Consider the following 21,117-nt stretch of genomic DNA (forward strand, 5'->3'; position numbering starts at 1 on the left):
TTCATTGAGGGTTTGTTGATGCCTCTGACAAATGATCCAGCAACACTACTATAAGTATACATTATAAATCTCCAAGTCTCCCCCAAAGACCTGAGATCATTTACTAGAGTGACTATTCACTGGGGAAAAAGAAAATACCCAGATATTTCAGGTATCACTAGAAACTGGCTCGTAAATGGTGCTAATTCCTCAAGACTCAAAATTCCAATGTGGGCGACCTGTCAGAGAGGTTATATAGATGGTCATCAGGTTACAGATGGAGTCTTGCCCCAGATCCACCCATAGTGGTCCAGTAAATCTGGGTACCCACGCTGAAGTTATTTTCCCAGTTTCTGAATATATTATTGGAACAGACATTCTTGTCAACCAGCAAATACCTAAATTGGTTCTCTGGCCCACAGATTAAGGTAGGAAGGGTCACACAGAGGGTCCCTGGATCTTCTACCAAGAGCAGCTCCACATTCCCTGGAAGGACTACAGAGGCAGTGCTACTATGAAAGATGTAGGAGTGGTAATAACTGTCACATCTTCATTTAACTCACTCATTTTCTAAGTTTGACTGCAATTCTAGTTTTGTAACTGAGGGGATGTGATATAAGCCCCCTCTATGAGCTCTGATGCCAGAGGAAGTCAAGAGGTCTTCAGCTATAGTTAGGCAAAAAGCAGCAGCCAGCCAGGCCCTCTATGGTGGATTTCCAAGAGTTAGTTAGCACTCAGTCACAAGTACTTAGCATCTGTTCTGTACCAGGTACTGTACTAGATGTATGTCAGGGATACTATGGAGAAGAAGGCATACCCCAGGGCTCAAAGAGCTCACATTCTTAACATGTAGAAAGACAGTAAAACTACAAGTACAACTTGGTGTGGTAAGTGTTCTAACAAGGATATACACACATGGGACTTTGGGAGTATAGAAGAGGGCGTATAAATCTGACTAAGGCGCAGTGTGTCAGGAGCGAGGTGTAGGGGAGGGAAGAGAAAAGTCACTCTAGCACAATTTAGCATTCAAGTACTGCAATCTTTCTATATATTTTAACCATTAACTCCTTTCTCCAAACTGCAGCTCTAGAAAAACAGCTATACCTTATTAAGTTTGGTCGTGTAATCAGCTTGGCACCAATACCAATCTACATCCTAGTGCCTCTAGTATTGCTTGTAGGAGCTTATGTGGGTCCATGGTAGACCCCAAGGCAACAACAAACTGGGTATTCTTATACAGCTGGTGATGATGAGTACTGAATTCCACTATGGGTAGTTTATCTGCTATTTTTCCCTCCCTTAGTGGTCTTAGGCATTTGGGTTGTATCAAAATGCTGCCATATAACTGGAGATACTGGCAAGAAATGCCCAGTGACCTGCCAATGACAAATTCCCAGATAACAAAAACTTCTGCTCTGTCTTTTCTATTTCTCATTAGGCAATATTTTTACCTCATTCTAGTGCATTTCATTTGTGGTACTAGTACTTCCTTCCAGTATTGGCAGTTAATAAGTTACATATTCTCTCATTTTATCAACTACTGTGTTTATTTTTATTGAAAAAAATACAATTTTTTCTGACACGATTTATGTGAAATCATATTGTTTGTATATGCATGGCTCCATTCTTAATTTTTTATTTACAATATTGCTTCCAAGAAAGCATGTGTTTCAAGAAAAATATAGAGATACTAATTTTTAGTACAGAAAAACAAATTGTTTCCAAGGCAAAAAATGTACCTGCCTAGAAATTTAGAAACTCTTGCCATAGCCAGAGGAGGTAACAGATTCCTACTCTGTCACTCTTCCTAGACAGCTCATATTCACTCTTACAGACTTGCTTTTTCTAAGAGAAAGCAAGACACTCCTTTGCATATACCTACTATACACACTAAATGATAACTTGCAGCTTACAAGTATTCATGAATCACAGTTATAAAATATACTTAAATATAACTGAACCCAAAATTTAAGACATTTTAGATGAGAAAATATGAGGGGGGAAATTACCTCAGTATATGGGGAAGGGAAAAAGTTCAACTGGATTTGCAATGTTTTATTTGCTTCAATATATGAAACAGTATGGCATAATGTTAAGGTCTGATAGAATTAGATGATGATATATGAATGATTATATTATACTCAGTATTTTTCTATCTTGAAATATTTCACTCATTTTTTTAAAAAATGACCTAGCGATTAATAGATTATAGATAAAAGTCACCAGTTTAGTAATTTTAGAATTTGGGACATATTCATCATAAATCTAAGCAAAATCAGATAGATACAATATATGGAGTGAACTGAACCTCTTAGAAACAGTATTTATTTTTTAAGTATATTTAGTGAATAAATCCCTTCAATTCTAGTGCTTAGATATTTCTACCACATGGGTCAATTAAATTTTATTTTAAAATATAGCGATTAATAAAAAAAATCCAGAAGTTAATCCATTAAGAGGAGAGTTCCTCATTGTAGCCAGCAGGAAGTATAGTGATGGAGATCCTTCCTTTGCTATGTGGGCATTTCTAATGAAACAAATGGATTCAGCTACATGCTCTGCTGGATCACTTCCATCTTTTGTTCTCATGTTCTTCTGTAAACCTGTAAAACCTTCACTCTCTAAGTGACTTCAAAATCACCACGATGGCATCCTTCTTTATTTTCTCACTCATTCATTCATACGACTGATCCTTGTTGAGTACCTAGAAATATAAGATCAAGTGCAAGAGACTATGTAGGACTCACAGATAAAAGATACAAGAATCCTGTCTCCCTCCTTGTCTCCCTTGATAAGGTCATGTCCACAAAGAAGTATTAAAATATATAGTAGAAATGTTGAGAGATATTGCTTCGGGAACATATATCGTCCAGTAACAGAGATTAGAAAGGATTACATGGAAAGAAAGGACTTTGACGAATGGGTAGAATTTGAATGCTTCAGTTTCTAAAATCCCTTTCCTACTTATCTACCCATAGGAAGCAAAAAGTAAATCCTCATCTAGAGAAAACCAGAAGTGCCTAATAAATGATACTGGTATGAGGCAATGAGCATGGTCTTAGGAAAAAGCAGATACACATAGTGATACATTTCCCATATCAAAACAGGATTCTTCCTATTAAGATCTTGACAAGTGGGAGTAATGGACCAAATCAAACACAATGAAATATAAGGTTCCACTGCAAGGACCTGTAGAGAGATGTGGGGACATGGTCTAAAAAATAGCATTTGTTACATTGTTCAGGGTCCTAGTCAAGGATAAACTCTACAAGGATCAATAACATAATGTGGCCAAAGTGCTTTCTGATACATTAAATTTTTATTAGTAACATATTTCCATCGCTCAAAAATCAATATTAATGTAAAAAATATATGCTTAGAATTGTTACTCCAATTTCTGTGCCAATCTACCATGCCCCACTTCAGAGATTTCCACTTAAATTACTGTTTTTTTAATCCTTTCAGTGTTTCTTTAGCCTGGTACAGGTAATATATACCTGTAATATGTAATACACATATTCTTTTTTTCTCCATCTTTCATACAAAAAAAGGGAATATGGGGCTTCCCTGGTGGCGCAGTGGTTGAGAGTCCGCCTGCCGATGCAGCGGACATGGGTTCGTGCCCCGGTCCGGGAAGATCCCACATGCCGCGGAGTGGCTGGGCCCGTGAGCCATGGCCGCTGAGCCTGCGCGTCCGGAGCCTGTGCTCTGCAACGGGAGAGGCCGCAACAGTGAGAGGTCCGCGTACAGCAAAAAAAAAAAAAGGGAATATGCCTTCCTCATTCTTCATCTTGCTTTTTTCACTTTATTTTATATCTTGGCAACCTTTCCACAATGGTACGTAGAGTTTCCTCATTTCTTTTCCAGCTGCACAGTGTTCCAGTTTGTGGGTATATCACAGCTTATTTTGGTGATTTTAAAATATTAAATTTTAAAATGCAAATTCTTTGATACTCATCCCATTAGAATTGAAGTCTATGTTCCTTCACCTTACGTGCAGGTGTTTGGACCAATAGAGCATGACAGAAGTGACACCATATTTGACTTCTTTTTTTTTTTTTTTAACATCTTTATTGGCGTATAATTGCTCCACAATGGTATGTTAGTTTCAGCTTCACAACAAAATGAATCAGTTATATATATACATATATTCCCATATCTCTTCCCGCTTGTGTCTCCCTCCCTCCCACCCTCCCTATCCCACCCCTCCAGGCGGTCACAAAGCACCGAGCTGATCTCCCTGTGCTATGCGGCTTCTGAGACTAGGTCATAAAAGGCCATATGGCTTTCACTTAGGTCATCTTGTGTTCAGGTATGTCTGATAGTTTTAATAATAACCTATGTCCTCATTAGGGACTGGCAGTAAATATAAATACTACTTTTGTTGAGCAAGGCAAAGCATTCTATACAGAGAAACAGGATCCCTGAATTCTGTAAACTTGGAAAATGGTTTTCTTATAAATAACTTTGTATTAATTGGCAGAATCCATACAGCTCAGTAGAAATCAATGTTTATTTGGGAAATTCCTATGGTCTAAGATTAATAACTCAGGCGTCTGTGAAAGTCTTCTACTTTAAATCTGCTCACTATCCCTTCTATGTATTGCTGTTCCTCTGGATGGTGAATCTTAGCACTTTAATCTCTGAAACTTTAAAACTTCACATGTTCAAATGATGAACTATTAGAGGCTTTCTTGTATACTGTGTTTTGTTTTTTTTTTTTTTGCTGTACGCGGGCCTCTCACTGTTGTGGCCTCTCCCGTTGCGGAGCACAGGCTCCGGACGCACAGGCTCAGCGGCCATGGCTCACGGGCCCAGCCGCTCCGCGGCATGTCAGATCTTCCTGGACCGGGGCACGAACCCGCGTCCCCTGTATCGGCAGGCGGACTCTCAACCACTGCGCCACCACGGAAGCCCTGTATACTGGTTTTAAATCCATATTATGGATCTGTGAAGCTTAACTATCTCAACTTGACAAAGCATAGGAGGAAAAAATATTTTGCCATTGCCTTTAGAAATACATGCTTTGAATAGAATGCCCTGACTGGTCATGTGGCACATACAAATACTTCCTATGGAAGAAAATATTATTGCACGCTAGTTGGTCTTCTGATGCTTAAAAGAGCCATGTAACACTCCTTAATGTTCAATAATACTGTCTTTGCAATTTTCAAAAGGGTATTGGAAGAAATAGAAATTTAAGTACAAAAGGGACATTGGAAGTAAAAGAATGAGGTAAAAAAAGATAATCATCATCTATATTTTAAAGTCACAGATATATTCTCTTAGGTGTATCCAGATTCCTTACCAAGAACAACTGTGTTATGGAATATAAAAGCGAAAGGGAACACACTACACCATTCCTTCTCAGGTGGAAAACTGAGGCCCAGAGATGTAAAGTAACTACTCTGAGGTCAACAGCTAGTAACTGGCAGAAAGAATTCAAGTGTCAGGTCCCCCAGGCCAAACTACACCTGGTGGCAGATCATTTCTGAGACTATACAGGGATTTAGTTATATAATGCTTGAGAAACACATGAAGACCAGGAAGTCTTTTTCACATATTTATTTTTATTCTTACAAAGAAAAAGAAGTTCACTTTATAACAGCAACCAGGGAAAGGAAAAAAAATCTAGAAAAGTGCCAAAGCAAAACAAACTCTGATGCACTCCCTACTCAATCCACCAAAAAAAAGTATGGAAGTTCTCTTGAAAGAATAGCAGGCAGAATGTGTTCCCTTTTAAGAACCATTAAAGGGTTGTCATTCTCAGGTTATGCAATATCTCTTCATCCTTATAAAAATGGAACTCATAACAGCTGAGTGTAAAGCTGTACTCAGGGTTGTCTGCTTTTCCCCAAAGTGGAAGGATTAGCATTTCCATTGATCACTTCGCAGACAGTAGCTTACTGCCTTCAAATATAGTTATGAACATCCGTCCTGCTAACTCTCCTCTCTAACATCTGAGCTATCTAGCTAACATCTGTATGCATCTGGCAAATCTTGCAAGATTTTTACAGAATGCTCTGTCCTAGAAGTTTGACATTCCTGAAAAGAGTTTGAAGAATCCTTGGAAATAAATGAGAAGCCGAAAGCATCATCGCCCACTACAGTGAAGTATTACCATACATATAATAAATAATTGTTGAATGAAATGTACTCCTCAGGCCTGATCTCTCCCCAGACTCCAGACTTGCACATCCAATTGCATACTGGACATTTCCAATTGAATGATGACTAAAGGTATTTCAAACTCCACTTGTCTGAAACAAAATATTTATTTCCACTGTCCTTCTCCTCACCACCCCCGCAACACACACCCAACTCCTTCTGTTTGCCCATTTTAGAAAAAAGTGCAATTTTTTACCTAGCTGTTTAGGTCATTTTTGAGATTTGTGATTCCTTTCTTTCCACTGATTCAATCCATCAGCAAGTCCTTCTGCTCTATGCATAAAATATGTCCTGAATCTAACCACATTTCACTGCTTCCATCACCTATACCCTGGCTCAGAACAACATTACCTCTTGCCTATTCCACTGTAACAGCCTCCTGATTAGTTTCATGTCTTATTAGCCTCTTATCATTTTTCACCCAATAATTCATTCTCCAAACACCAACCAGGATGATCTACTTAAATGTAAAACATTTAATATCTCGTGTCTCTCGTCTGCTCCAAGCCCTTCATGGCCTCCCATTATCCTCCGCACACAATCCCATTTCTGATGGTGGCTTACAAAGCTGCCATAAAACTTGTCACCCACCATCTGCCTCTACAAGGATGAAGTACTAGCCACTGCAGTTGCTGACCTTCAACACACCCTGAAAGGAGTTCATGGCAGAGATCAGGAATGAGGCACTATGTTCCTCGGGAAAAACTGGCAGAACAGGCCTTCAGAGAGTTAGGTATTTTCCAGGAGAAGATATTATAAGCCCAATTTTTTGCATCTTCTCATATCTAGAAAAGCACTAAAATCATTAAAGGAGACATCTGCTCCTCATGACTAGCAGCAACCTTCTGCCAAAATGTGTGCTTGATTGCATGTACCCCTTTCACTAAAATCACATATATACTGACCTCCCACCTTACCTCTTTGGAACAGTTCCTCAGAGGTATCTGAGGGGCTGTCTCCCAGCCTATATTTCTCATTTTGCCCCAAATAAAACTTAACTCATAACTCTCACATTGTGCATTTTTTCAGTTGACAAAGCTCTCCTGGACTTCCTAGTCTAGTCCTCTAACTTCTTCTACCACACTCCCCTAAGTCACCACACTCTAAACAACTGTCCTCCTTGTTTTATAACAGCATGTTTTGTGCCTGTTGTTCCAGCTGCCTGACACACGCCTCCCCTAAATCTTCCAACGGCTGATTCCAACTCATTTTTCACGTCTCTGAGCAATTGTCATCTTTGAGATATCTTTCCTGAACACACTACCTGAAATACTCCCCACACCACCATTTACTCTATCCTCATGCCCTGCTTTATTCTCTTCACTCTCTGGAGTTATAATCCTTACCAAGTGTATCTCTCACTGAAATGTAAGCTCCCTAGCATCTGGAACAGTGTAACAGGTGCTCAAATATTTGAAATGATAACTGACTGAATGAAACATTTCTTGATTAATGTTTTAAAGATGTTTGGTAGAGCCAGGAAAAATGTGGGCATTATAAAATAGAATAAAAGAATCATAGAGCTTGATGCCTGCTGAATAACAGAAAAGGATTATAATAGGAAATGGGCTTGCCATAATATTGGAAAACTGGAAGCAGATATACTTCAGCAACGTTTGGGCTCTATTTTCCCTTCATAAGGATGTGGTCTCACTGAAGGAGATTTTGATTCAAGAACAATTTTGTACAACAAGTATCTACTGTACAGCACAGGGAACTATATTCAATATCTTGTAATAAACTATAATGGAAAAGAATCTTAAAAAGACTATATATATATAGTATAACTGATTCACTTGGCTGTACACCTGAAACAACATTGTAAATCATTTGTACTTCAGTAAAAAACAAACAAAAAAGTACCATTTTGAAAAAAAAAAAAAACTCCCTTAAATGGAGCATCAGCTTTAGCACACAGCACAGTATCAAGCTTCCCTACTTTCTCAGTATCACAGCAGGTCCACACCCATATTGGGACCTTCACGGAGCTTCCGGTAGCAGCTCTCAAATATGCTGCATCTATTTCCACTCATTGTGACAAACTGGTTTCTAGTGGGTTTCAGAAACCTTGGCAAATATTGACAAAATGAGAATTTAATTTAATCTTACAGTTGGTTGTGCGTATAGTGTGGGTCCCTGGGTCTGCATCATCTCTTCCTGCCGGTCCACAGCCAATCTTAAACTCTGCAAGGATGCAAGGAGGTTCCGAAATTTAAAAGACTGCCCAGGGCTTCCCCGGTGGCGCAGTGGTTGAGAGTCCGCCTGCCGATGCAGGGGACACGGGTTCGTGCCCTGGTCCGGGAAGATCCCACATGCCGTGGAGTGGCTGGGCCCGTGAGCCATGGCCGCTGAGCCTGCGCGTCCGGAGTCTGTGCTCCGCAACGGGAGAGACCACAACAGTGAGAGGTCCGCGCACCGCAAAAAAAAAAAAAAAAAAAAAGACCGCCCAAATAGATTCAAGGACTCTAACTCAGTGCAATGGACTGAATGTTGTGTCCCCTCAAAATTCATATGTTGAATCCTAACCCCCCATTAGGAGGTGGGATCTTTGGGAGGTAATTAGGTCATGAAAGTGGAGACCTCATGAATGAGACTAGCGCTGTTATGAAAAGAACCCATAAGAGCTCTCTTGCCCTCCTCTGCCACATTAGGATACAAGGAGAGGTTGTGGGTCTGCAACCCACGCGTTCTCACTAGACACCAAATCTGCTGGCACCTCCATCCTGGACGTCCCAGACTCCAGAACTGTGAGAAATAAATGTTTGCTGTTTAAGCCACCCAGTCCATGGTATTCTGTTATAACAGCCTGAACCAGGACACTCTAGTGCCTAGTAAAACTCTAGTCTAGTGTAGAACATAGTTCCAAGTGAAATAAAACTTTGCCTCACTTTAAAGTAAGACACCATTTTTAACTTTCGATTTCTTCAGGTAGAGGATCAGTAAAAATATACTTTATTTATTGTACAATTTCTAAGAAGTACAAAAGTTCATATTAAATAACATCTCTCAAACCAGGAGTCAATTTATTTTCTAGTCACTGAAAACATTTCCTCAAGCAACTTCGAATTTACACACTTTTTAAAGTGAAACAAGGTGAAAAGGAAATGGCAATGCCTTCTAAACTGCAATTATGTTTCATAGGAAATCTAAGTGTGTTTCAGAATAAAGGAATATTAACCTCTTCATTGAAGTTAAGTTGCTTTGAGGTAATTTTACAATTAAAATAAATGCGCATTAGAGTATTACATTAGATGGAAATGAACAGTTCTTCAATTCTTTAAAAAGGATTTGAATATAAACATCTTTTTTTTGAATTTTATTTTATTTATTTTTTACACAGCAGGTTCTTATTAGTTATCCATTTTATACATATTAGGGTATATATGTCAATCCCAATCTCCCAATTCATCACACTACTACCCCCACCCCCACCCCCCTTGCCGCTTCTAAACAAACTGTCACTAAGGTCACTAATAACCTCCATGGCACTAAGTTCAAATGACATTTTTTTAGACCTTATCTATTTGCTCTTTCTTGTAGCTTTTGACATGTTTGACCACCCCTTTCTCGAAGTGTTTTCTTCCCCTTGATTCTGTGATATTACAGTCCCCTGGCTTTCATCCTACCTCACTGGAAGACACTTATCAGCCTTTTGGCAGGCTCTTCTTAACCTGACAGCTCATTAAATTTGGGAGTTTCTCAAAGCTTTGTCCTAGGCTCTCTCTTCTTTTATGTTATTCTTTCTCCCAGAGTGGTCTCATATAAAGCTTCCCAAACTTTTTCACATTTTGGTACACAGAGAAAACAACAATATTTGTATAGCTACTCAGAGCTGGAGGCCACTGGACTAAAGGCTTCTGCTACTCCAAGGACTGAGAATAATCCATATCTTAACACATGTATGTTCTATCTCGTCACATTCCGTGGAACACTGATGGGGCTTTGGGAAACTCTAAATCAAGATCCATGTATTTGGCTATCACCAATATGTAAATAACACAGGTTTATATTTTCAGCCCAGATCTCATTTCTTAGCCCTACACCTGTAAATCCAATTGCTTATCTGACATCGCTTCTTGGATATTTGAAAGCACCTTAAATGTATCATGTCTAAAACTAAGCTCATGATCTGTATTCTTCAAAACCTAGTCTTCTTCTGGTGTTTTGCCTCAGTGTAGGCAATCACACCAAGTTGTAGAAGCCAGAATTCTAGGAAATATCCTTTCCACCTCCCTCTCATTCCTACATTCAATCTATCATCAACCCCTCTTCAGTAATTCTTAACATCTACGTATCTCTCCACTTCTACCACCACCTGAGTCCAAGTTATCATCACAGTTTATCAGATTTGTCCAAATCATTATAGTAGCCACTCAAAGTCATCTATCCTCATCTACTCTGGCCCTTCTCTAATTCATTCTCTAATCAATAGATAGAGTAATTAAAAAATAATAAAAGATCTAACCAGATCATCCCTTTGCTTAAGGCAAAATTCTTCAACATGACCCATCATCCCTGCATGCACTGATTAATACTTATTGTTCTGGTCATCTGTTGCTGCAGAACAAATCACCCAAAAACTTAGGGCTTAAAACAACAATTTAATATTAGCTTTCATGATTCTGTAGATTGTTCAGACTCAGTTGGGATGTTAATCACCTAGAATCTGCCATGCAGGTGCAGTAAGAATTTGGCTTGGCTTGGAGTCATCTGAAGGCTCAAATGGGCATCCAAGATGGCTTCTTCACTCACATGTTTGAGGGCTGGTCAGGCAACCCTCTCTCCATATAGCCTCTGCAGGTGGCTAGTTAACGGTTCCTCAAAGCATGGCAGTCTCAGGATGTTCAAATTCTTATATAAGTTACTTTCCTCAGAGTGTACTTTATAAGAGACCAAGGCAAAAGCTGCAAGACCTCTTGTGACCTAGTCTCCGAAGTCATTCAGCTCTCTATTATCTTATTCTGTAGGCCAAAATCAATCACAATGTCAGCCCAGATTCAAGAGAAAAACTATCTAAGGACTTGAATATCAAAAAGCATAGTTCTAAGGAGAGTCTCTGGAGAATATGAACCACACCAACCTCTCCACTCCCATTTTGCAGCACCTTCCCTATTGCTGTTTCTACTTTGACCACACTGGCTTTCTTTCAGTTCCTAGTACTTACTATACTCTATCCTGCTAAAGGCTTTTGCACATACTTTTTTTCTTTTTGCTTAGAGTGTTCTAATCCCCTCCTTGCCAAGCTAACTACTGCTAAGCTTTCAGAGCTAAATCAAGTCTCAGGAAAGCCTTTCCTGACCAGGTTAAATCTTTTCATTATATACTCTCACGGTGCTGGATATATTTTTAGCACTGTCCTCATCCCCACTGCACTTTTGCATTTGTTTGAATGATTATGTAATTTATGTCTCAATATCCCCCACTAGACTGGAAGAGGATCCATGTCTGTCTTTCCCTTCTTACCACAGAGCTTGGCTAGTACTCCAATATTTATTTGCTGAATAAATAACAGAAACAAAGTAAGCAAGTGAAACTATCTCTGTATAACAAAGTACTCTTTTCCCTATAGAATTATAGTGAAGTAGATAATCACATTCCCATATTCAATACATAATCAGACAACTCAAATATAAACCATTTTTCACAGATGACGTCTCATAAATTTAGAGGTCATATTCATTTGCCACATCCTTCCTATAAAATTAGCAGATGTATAAAGAAACCAAACAAATATAGCCAAATTGTAGGTTTTGTGGTATTTTTTCCAACCTCCTTTCAAATGAGCCTAAAACTCTCTTTGATTTTAATTTCTATGATTTAACAAAAACTGACAAATATACCAAATGGGGCACTGTGATCACAGGAGAGGTGATGTCCTCCTACTCTATGCAGGAATCCAGTACTGACAGCAAAGACCACTAGAAGCATTCCACTTAGAAACCCAGGAGGATTTGTTACACAAATGAAACCAGATGCAAAATACTAACTGCTTCCCCACTACATTATCGATAACTTGTCTATAAATAAACACTCCATCAACTTTCAATTTGAAGTGGAATATTTCATCTTGGGGTGGGATCTCACATTCCTGTTCTTAGAAGGTTACACAAATAGCGAAGAGTTGAATTGGAGAAAATAGTCTCTAGTTATGGCTATTAACCACTTCTATGAAATTTTTTTTATGTCTGGGTAATTATAGATTGTAATTATCATAAACCAAAGTTCTTTCCCAAAAAGTACATTCTATTTCTGGTCTTTTGAATCCCAAGCTTCAACTCTACTGTTGTCAACTACTGAAAATATTTGGTCTAGTGACAGACTGTTTCTTACATTCTGAAATGATTCAACTTATTCTTTTTCCTCATGTTCCATGAGGGCATGGATTTGGTTACTCTTGTTTACCTAGAGCAGTCTCCGGCACGTTGTCCCACCTGATGAATTACTGAATGAGTAATTAGCACTGTTCTTCTAGAATCAGATCTTGTGTATTTACTCAAAATATTTATCAAGATTCTTATTTGCTATTTATTAAGAAAAGATATTTTGCCAAAAATGCCTTTTACTTCTCATTTATGCTTCTTGCTTCATATGCCATATGCCATGAAATTAGTGTTTCTAATTATCTAACCTGTCTCATTCACAGTTAAGAAAAAAAAAATTGTTCTACAATAGGCAGAAAGAGCTTTTTGCTAAAACATTGTTACAAACAAGACAACAGACCCAAAATGGAGTCACTTATGCCTCTCTCAGAAATGGACTCTTAACCCAATCAATCAGGAATCTCCTGATCAGCACTAGTGAGGTCATCTGCCTAATAGGCCCCTGCCATCCCCTAAAGAAAAGTGACCTTGCCACAACCAATCCACATTTTGCTAGTATAACTTCCCTGTCCCACTCCCTTCTGCCTATATGAGTCTTTAATTTTGTACAGTTCCTTAGAGCTCCTTTTTATCTGCTAGGCGGGATTCTGCCTGATTCATGAATCACGAAATAAAGCCAATAAGATCTTTAAAATGTACACAGTTGAATTTTGTTTTATAACACATTGAATTTCTTTGGTAAAAGTTTTCTGGAATGAAACTTCTTCTTCTTAGTGGCTGAGCTGAAACTTGTACCATATTTTGTGCTTTGAGAAGTCTTATCAGAATAACAACTATTTGGCAAATGATAAAGAAGTCTACAAGCAGGTCCGTGAGTATGACCATTTTTGTGGGATAATTTAGCCACTCTCTGACTAAAAATAAAAAACACAGATGCAAGATAGAGAGCATGAAAATCTGTTATGGGACAGTTTCTTACATCTAAATTCTGTCTCTCAATAAATCATCAAATATTTTGTCTTAAAAGGGTGAATTGATGAAATTGAAACAGTCATTAAATAAGTGTTTAAACCTGTTGTAGACCATACAGTTTAGATAACAGTAAACACATTAACATCAAATTTGCCTTTTAAGGAAATTCCCCCAAGAGGTGTCCTCTGACACGTGTTTAATGCTGACCAACAAACATGACTTGTGGGTTTTCTATGGGTGAGTATCTGTACCATTTTGCACCTTATTTCTCAACTCATTAATCACACTAAATTATTCACAGCTAAACATCCTTTTCCTTTGTCCTGCTTCTTGTTAAGTGTGGATTAAGATCTAGATTGTTGCTTTTCAAGTTATAAAGTATTAAATGGAAATTTTAAATACTTGACAAGTTCGACCTGCTCTACAGCTGCTCCAATTCCAGACTTGAACGTAGAAAAAGTTGTGCTACAGGAAACAGGATCCACCCACATTTTCAAAGGCATTAATGTTTGCCTCCTTGGGTTTTTAAATGTCTCACATTCAGCCAAAAAGGAGAGATGCATTTAACCTACATTTGCAAGTACCATATTTGACCAACCTTTTCACTGCTCTAAGTGGTTTTTTAAAGTCTTGCCTTCCATTTTCTATAACTACTGACTCCGCCTTATTTCTACTATAGGAATCAACTAAAAGGCTTAGAACAAGGATAGATCTTGGAATAAATTGAATAGTTTGGTAAATAGATTTCCCCCTTCTTTCTTCAGACCCCATTGCCATCAAATCTTTCTTGATTCCATTTTACGAAGAGAAATAAATAGAAATATTTATTTTATTAACTTGGGTTACTTTTAAAAGTCAATTTCAATCTCACTCAATGCACTCAATGTCACTGCATTTTTGATATGCATCAAAAATATTCCATCTTCTCTTCTATTCCTCATTTTACCACTAAAACTAACACATACTCCTTACAAGTAGAAGCAATAAGGAAGGGCAGAGATTTCAGACATGTTAGGAATATTGATTAACTCTTCTCCTTTTGCTAAGGCAATTCCCTGATTGAACAGACTACTGGTGGGTGAATGGTAGAAAATGCATATTTTTCAAGCTAAGCCCTTTCAAGGACAGATGCCAAGGTGAGCAGTACTCCTGGTTTCTCAGCAACGTGGAAGAATTTGTGAATGACTGTGAAAGATTTGCACAACCATCCAGCTGCACTTAGGAGCTGCTCTAAAACAGCAAAGCCCAACCTGGGAAATTCATGTCACATCCTGTACCCCTGGGTCAGAAGTGGTGAAATACACACACACACACACACACACACACACACACACCAACAGCAGTGGATAAGACACGGTGCACACACACACACACACACACACACCCCATACCCGTGGGTAAGAAGGGGCGAAATACACACACACGCACACACTCACACACCCCACACTACACCACGAGAAAGCCCTGCGGTGAAGCTCTCAGGCAGGCAGGCTCTGCTTCAGAAGGCACAGTCAGCATCCCTCTCTCCCAGCCCAAGTGAGAGGCTGGCCTCCGCCTCAGAACTCCCTGGTCTTTACATCCTAGGCTTTTTCTTACAAAGTAGAAAGATCTATGCTGGCCTTACCTCTGGGGCTGCTTTCTTGTAAGTATGGTGGGGCCGTGGGAGTGACATTTCCAGAATGGGATGCGGAGAGCAGAGGCGAGCGTTCGTCCACCCCATCAGCAGCCATGACTGCAGCAGTGGCGCCGGGGCCGGGGTGGAGGCTGAGTCTGGGGTTGCGGCTCCGGTTGGAGGCGCTGTTAGTGCTACTGCCGCGGCAGCCGCCTCCGGGAGGACCCGGGATGTGTCACAAGGTAGGAGGCGGGCAGGGAGGGGGGATGCGGGATCGAGAGGCGGGGAAGAGAAGAGCGCTGGGAAGCACGCCTAGGGGAGGGGAGCGGATGAAGAAAAAAAAAAAAAAGAAAGGGCCCGGGAGAGCTGGGGGAGGGGAGAATGGGAGGAGTAGGAGCCCTGGGAACTTAGTAGGGCTGACTGGGAAACGCTGGGAGGGGAAGGTGCCAAGTAACCGAACGCAGAGAGGAGGTAAGTGGGAGGGAGGGGTTACAACTCTTTCTTCTTTGTACTTCACATTTCCTTAACTATAAGGAAAAAGAAGAGTGAAGGGCAGCCTGAAAGGGGGCAAAAGGCCTGTGGCTTGATTACAGGAAAACTACAGCAATCACAAATCCAAGTTTAACTACTCAAGGGAGGAAGAGGAGTTCTTTGCTGTCAAACTTCGCAGCAATTATATAAAGAAAACTTATTCCTAGGGTTATCAATTCCTTCTCGAGGGCTGCTGCTTTTGTTAGGAAATCATTTTTCAACATCTGTTGTCTAAGAGGACGTAAATTTTTGTATGAGCAGTGCCATTTCCTGCTTTTCCTTGTTAATTTTTACATATCTGTTTGGCACTCTAGTAACTGTATCTTATTGAAACTATGCATAATGTGTTGGTTTTTACAAGTTTAATTTAACAAAATAGGTTGTCATTTTAGTTTTGTTTTTGTACTGTATTGTCCCTGACACATATATGATAATAAAGTTTATGAATAATGTAAGACAAATAACTATTTTCTTTAGTAATGTCTTAAAATAATCATTCACATGTAAAACAGTATTAAAAACAAGCTAAGTACAGTTCTCATCTTGCTTTTTGTGTTTATTTTTTTCTTTTCTTTTTTTTGGTGGCTTGCTAGAGTGGTTTTAAAATCAAAGTTTTGAACATGCCCAGATAAAAAAATGCAATGGGAAAATAGTCATGGTCTCAAACCGATCATTTTTCTGCAATAGTTCTTTGAGTCATTCATCACATATTATCATGTGATTACTGGTCTACACATATGAATAGGGGATGGTCCTGGTCTTCAAGATGTCTGTTATATAGCACAGCCAAAAACAAACCAAAAATGAGGCTGGTAGTCTTTAAAGGGGCTGGAGATTTAAAGGGGCATGAGTAAAAGCAAACTGTAGACATTTGAAACTACCTCTTATATTACGTGCCCTCTGAAGATACTCTTTATTCTGAAAATTCCATTTAGGCACCAGCTGGAAATCCTAAGGGAAAATCAAAGAATAATGTTTTCTATTATGCAGCATCCTTTGTGGATCAGTAGCATCAGGAGACAACACAATATAAGGATTCCCAGGGACTTCCCTGGTGGTCCAGTGGTTAAGACTCCGCACTCCCATGCAGGGGGCCCAGGTTTGATCCCTGGTCGGGGAACTAACACCTCACGTTTGGCAACTAAGGCCACACACTGCAACTACTGAGCATGCGTGCGTTCTAGACCACCCGCACCCCCACCCCGCCGCACTCTGCAACTAGAGAAGCTGGCACACCACAACAAAGAGCCCTTGCCCTGCAACAAAGACCTAGTGCAGACAAAAATAAATAAATAAATAGGATTCCCATAGGATATAATCCAAGGGCATTTATAGGTCTCTAGGAACTTGGAATGTGAGGGGTAAAGATGTAGCACTCCCTGCAAAAGTGAACAATTTACAAAAGAAACAACAGTGTTTTTACAGTTGCAGCCTAGAAGCTATTGAGATAAAGAAACTTTTAAAAAGAATCAACAAAATCCTATTTCTATACAGTTAGCCCTCCATATACATGGGTTTCCGCATCCACAGATTCAACCACAGGTGAAAATTTTTTGCAAAAAACAATTTCAGAAAGTTGCAAAAAGCAAAACGTAAATTTGCCATGCTCAGGCAACTATTTACATATCATTTACATTGTATTAAGTATTATAAGTAATCTAGAGATGATTTAAAGTATACAGGAAGATATGCATAGGTCATATGCTGTACTGTGTAATACTACGCTATTTTATGGAAGGGTATCCAAAGATTTTGGTATCCTTTGGGGGTGGCAGGGAGATGGTGGTCTGGAACCAATCCCCCAGGGATACGGAAGGACAAAGGGCGATTTTATTGTCTTATCCTGTCACCTATCACACTTTATTGTAGCAGTGTATTTACATTTCCATTACCCACCCATCTTTTATCCCCAACTGACTTTGTGAGGTCAGAAACCAAATCTATCTCATTCACTATTATATCTCCAGTATCTAACACAATGCATGACACATTAATAAGCACTTGATAAATGTTTGCCAAATAAATAACAAATGAGTATATGAACAAATCCTACACAGTCCCAGAATCTTACTAAAACAATTGTTAACGGGAAGAAAGTTAAGAGCATTTCTTGACTTTTTGATGAAGATGAGAGTTTTGCCACCTGACTATTTTATTGTTCCATTTTATCTTTACAGCTAGACTTTCTTTATTGCCCAGGTAATAATGATCAGTATAAAGGTTTTTTTTTTCATTCTTTACTTCTTTATATGACTTCTCTATTAATTTCAGAATTCAATTGAGGGTGATACAGTTAATGGGTATATTGAGATTATATTTGCAACAATGCCAAATTTCACAAAAAGTAAAAAACTTATTAGATGAGTATCACTTCATTCTAGTTTAAAGATAATTCTATAGTTTATGGTTACTCAGTAAATGTTAAATAATACTGATCAATCTAAGGCCTTTTATGATTATGATACTTTGCCATCACTATTCATTTTCACTTTTGGAATAATTGTATGATTAAACAGATAATGTATGAGCTAGTAAGAGATATATCTTACTACTTACTTAAGCTGCTTAAACTACAGTTCCAGTTATCTACTACTAAGTAACAAATTATATCAAAACCCAGTGGCTTAAAATAATGTGATTTGTTATTTTTCATGATTCTGTTGGTTGACTGAGTAGACATTCTGTTGCTCTTACCTAGCCTTACTTAGGCAGCTGCATTCAGCTAGCAGGTTGGCTGGGGGCTGAGCTCAGCTGATGAGACAGCTTGGATGGCCACGAGTCTCTCTCCATATAGTCATTCAAACAAGGCTTCTTCACATGCTTAGTAGTCTCAGAGCAGTGTTCTAAGAGGGCGATTGTGGAAGCTCTGGCGCCTCTTAAGATCGAGGCTCTGGACCTCAAATAATGTTACTTTCACCACATTCTTCCACCTCCTTCAGCCTGCCTCCTGCCCAAAGAAAGCTGGAGGCCCAGAGACCTCTTTTCATGGTCAAAGGTAGTCACAAGGCCAGTGGAGGAATAGATTCCATATCTTCATGGATGGAGTGACAATGTCACAGTGCAAAGGGCTGTGGAACACAGGAAGGCATGATTCATTGCAGGCCATTACATAGCAAGCTACCATAGTCTATCCTCTGGCCACAATGGTTCATGTCCCTCTCATGGGCAAACTACATTTGCCCATTCCTAAGACCCCAAGGTCTCATTTAATCACCAAAGTCATGTTTGTATATCTTGTCACCTAAATCAAGTACAGGTGCAGACAAAGTTCCTTGGGTATGATTCCACAGGTTCAGCTCCTTGGGTACAGCACCTGTTGATTCAGAGAACTGTGAACTAAAAAGACAAATTATGTGCCTTCCTCATCTCCCCCTGCCCCATCCTCCAACATTTAACAGTGAAACACGAGCAGCATAACAGCAGTAAACACTCCAATTTCATAAAGTGAGGGGAGGGAGCTGATGTGCATTTAGAATGGAAAGAACATAGTGTAACATTGTGTACACTGAACCACAGAATTCTGAAATCCAGTTGAGCATATGTCACTAGCTCCCTTGACACTAGAGCCAGGGAACGCTTCTTTATTAGGGCATAGTTCTGCTCTTAGTGTTACTGGGTTTCCTCATCTATTGCTGTCCTTGGCTCTCTGCCCTGCCACTGAGTCCTTTCTTTTCCATAAAGTACGACTCCTGTTTGTAGTTGAGTAGCTTTCCCAGTCTGCCTCCGGCCCAAACAAAGTTGGAGGCCCAGAGGCCTTTTTAAAATTTTGAACTGTCTCTGTTCCTTTTAATCCAAGTTAATACAATTCCCTTAAAAACTTTGCAGGCTTCTTATAAATCTGACTGGGGTTTACTTCCTGCCCCCAAAGCCACAGACATAATTCTTTTTGAGATAGGCATCTCTCTACATTGGGCCACATTTGAGACCCTTCAGATTTGTAGAAACCCCTTTGTCTTACCTAAGGAAGTCTTCAAATCACTGATTGAATCTTTCAGAGGTCTTAACAAGGAGTTTTATAGCCATCCCCTTGGATTAAAATTTTATCCTGAGGCCATTTCTTATGTTAAAAATCTTTTGCTGGACTGTTCTGAGTCCTCTATATTTCCTCTAAATTCTGTTGTAAACTGAAAGTTCTTTTTTAGTTCATCTCTGTGGTAGGGAAAATAATGACCCCCAAAAGATGTCTACACCTAGTCCCTAGAACCTAGGAAACCTTACATAGCAAAAGGGATTTAGCAGATGTGATTAAGGGTTGCAGATCTTATGATGGGGAGGTTATCCTGGGTAATCCAGGTGGGCCAATGAGTCTTTAAAAGCTGAGAACCTTCTTGGCTGTAGCTAGTGATATTCACAGAAGAAGAAGGAGGAGAGATTAGAAGTGTGAGGAGGACACAACCTACCATTGTTGACTTTGAAGGTGGAGGAAGGGAACCAAAGAGTGTGGGTGGCCTTTAGAGCTAGGGGTGACTCTCAGCTGACAGCAGCAAGGAAATGAGGATTTCAGCCCCACAAACACAAAGAACTGGATTCTATAAACAACTTTAATGAGCAAAGAAATTGTGAGCAAAGAAGAACATAGAGCATCGCTCATCACCCAGCTATATAAGGGTTAAGTTGAAACCCACTGCAGTCTCCCCTGAGAGGAATTCAAGATGAAAAACAGGATGAGGCACTCTGTGCTTTCAATAAACAGGCCCCTAGATAGATTCATGTCTCAGGAAGAATTTCAATGACCCCAAATTCTTGCATCTTCTATACATAGAAAAGCATTAAAATCATTAACTCGAGGCTGTGTTCTTTGTGATTAGCAGCCATCTTTTACCAAGATATATGCGTGACTAACATGTATTTTCTGGCCAAAAAAATCATATATTCTGTCTCCTCCCCTGTCTCTTTGGAGCACTTCCTCAGAGCTGTCTCCCAGGCTATACTCCTCAGTAAGACCCTGAATAAAACTTAAACTCACAACCCTTTATGTTGTGTGTTTTATTTTCAAGTCAACAAATAGATCTTCCCCTAGAGCTTATAGGCAGAACACAGCCTTGCTGATCTCTTGATTCTGGTCCAGTGAGAATAATTGGACTTCTGACCTATGGAAATGTTAAAATAAAATAAAATAGAGGGCTTCCCTGGTGGCGCAGTGGTTGAGAGTCTGCCTGCCGATGCAGGGGACACGTGTTCGTGCCCCGGTGCGGGAAGATCCCACATGCCGTGGAGCGGCTAGGCCCGTGAGCCATGTCCACTGAGCCTGCGTGTCTGGAGCCTGTGCTCCGCAACGGGAGAGGCTGCAACAGTGAGAGGCCCTAGTACTGCAAAAATAAAAATAAAAATAAAAAATAAAAATAAAATAGAGACTAGGCTTGAAAATCCTACAAGCAGACAAAATCATTTAAGTTACATAAAGAAAATAAATCTAGCTTATTTCATGAACATAAGTAAAAATCAACATAGTTTTTTTCTTCTAAGTGCCTCTGATAATCATCTTCCTGAAATGGTATAAGTTAATCACTGTTAATGAATCCCCTACCATCTGGA

The 21,117-nt window shown here is 39.5% G+C and overlaps 1 protein-coding gene across 1 annotated transcript in view; it reads right to left on the reverse strand.

Moving 5' to 3' along the window:
* The window catches only part of PIP4P2 (phosphatidylinositol-4,5-bisphosphate 4-phosphatase 2), an 84,379-nt gene extending 69,202 nt beyond the window's left edge, over window positions 1-15,177 (reverse strand). The window contains exon 1 of the mRNA XM_060127625.1: window positions 15,064-15,177. Coding sequence (XP_059983608.1) covers window positions 15,064-15,169 — 106 coding nt within the window. The 5' untranslated portion in view covers window positions 15,170-15,177. The remainder of the gene's footprint in view (window positions 1-15,063) is intronic.
* Between the last annotated feature and the right edge of the window lie 5,940 nt (window positions 15,178-21,117).

This window comes from Lagenorhynchus albirostris, chromosome 17 (assembly GCF_949774975.1).
Source record: "Lagenorhynchus albirostris chromosome 17, mLagAlb1.1, whole genome shotgun sequence".
Lineage (NCBI taxonomy): Eukaryota > Metazoa > Chordata > Mammalia > Artiodactyla > Delphinidae > Lagenorhynchus > Lagenorhynchus albirostris.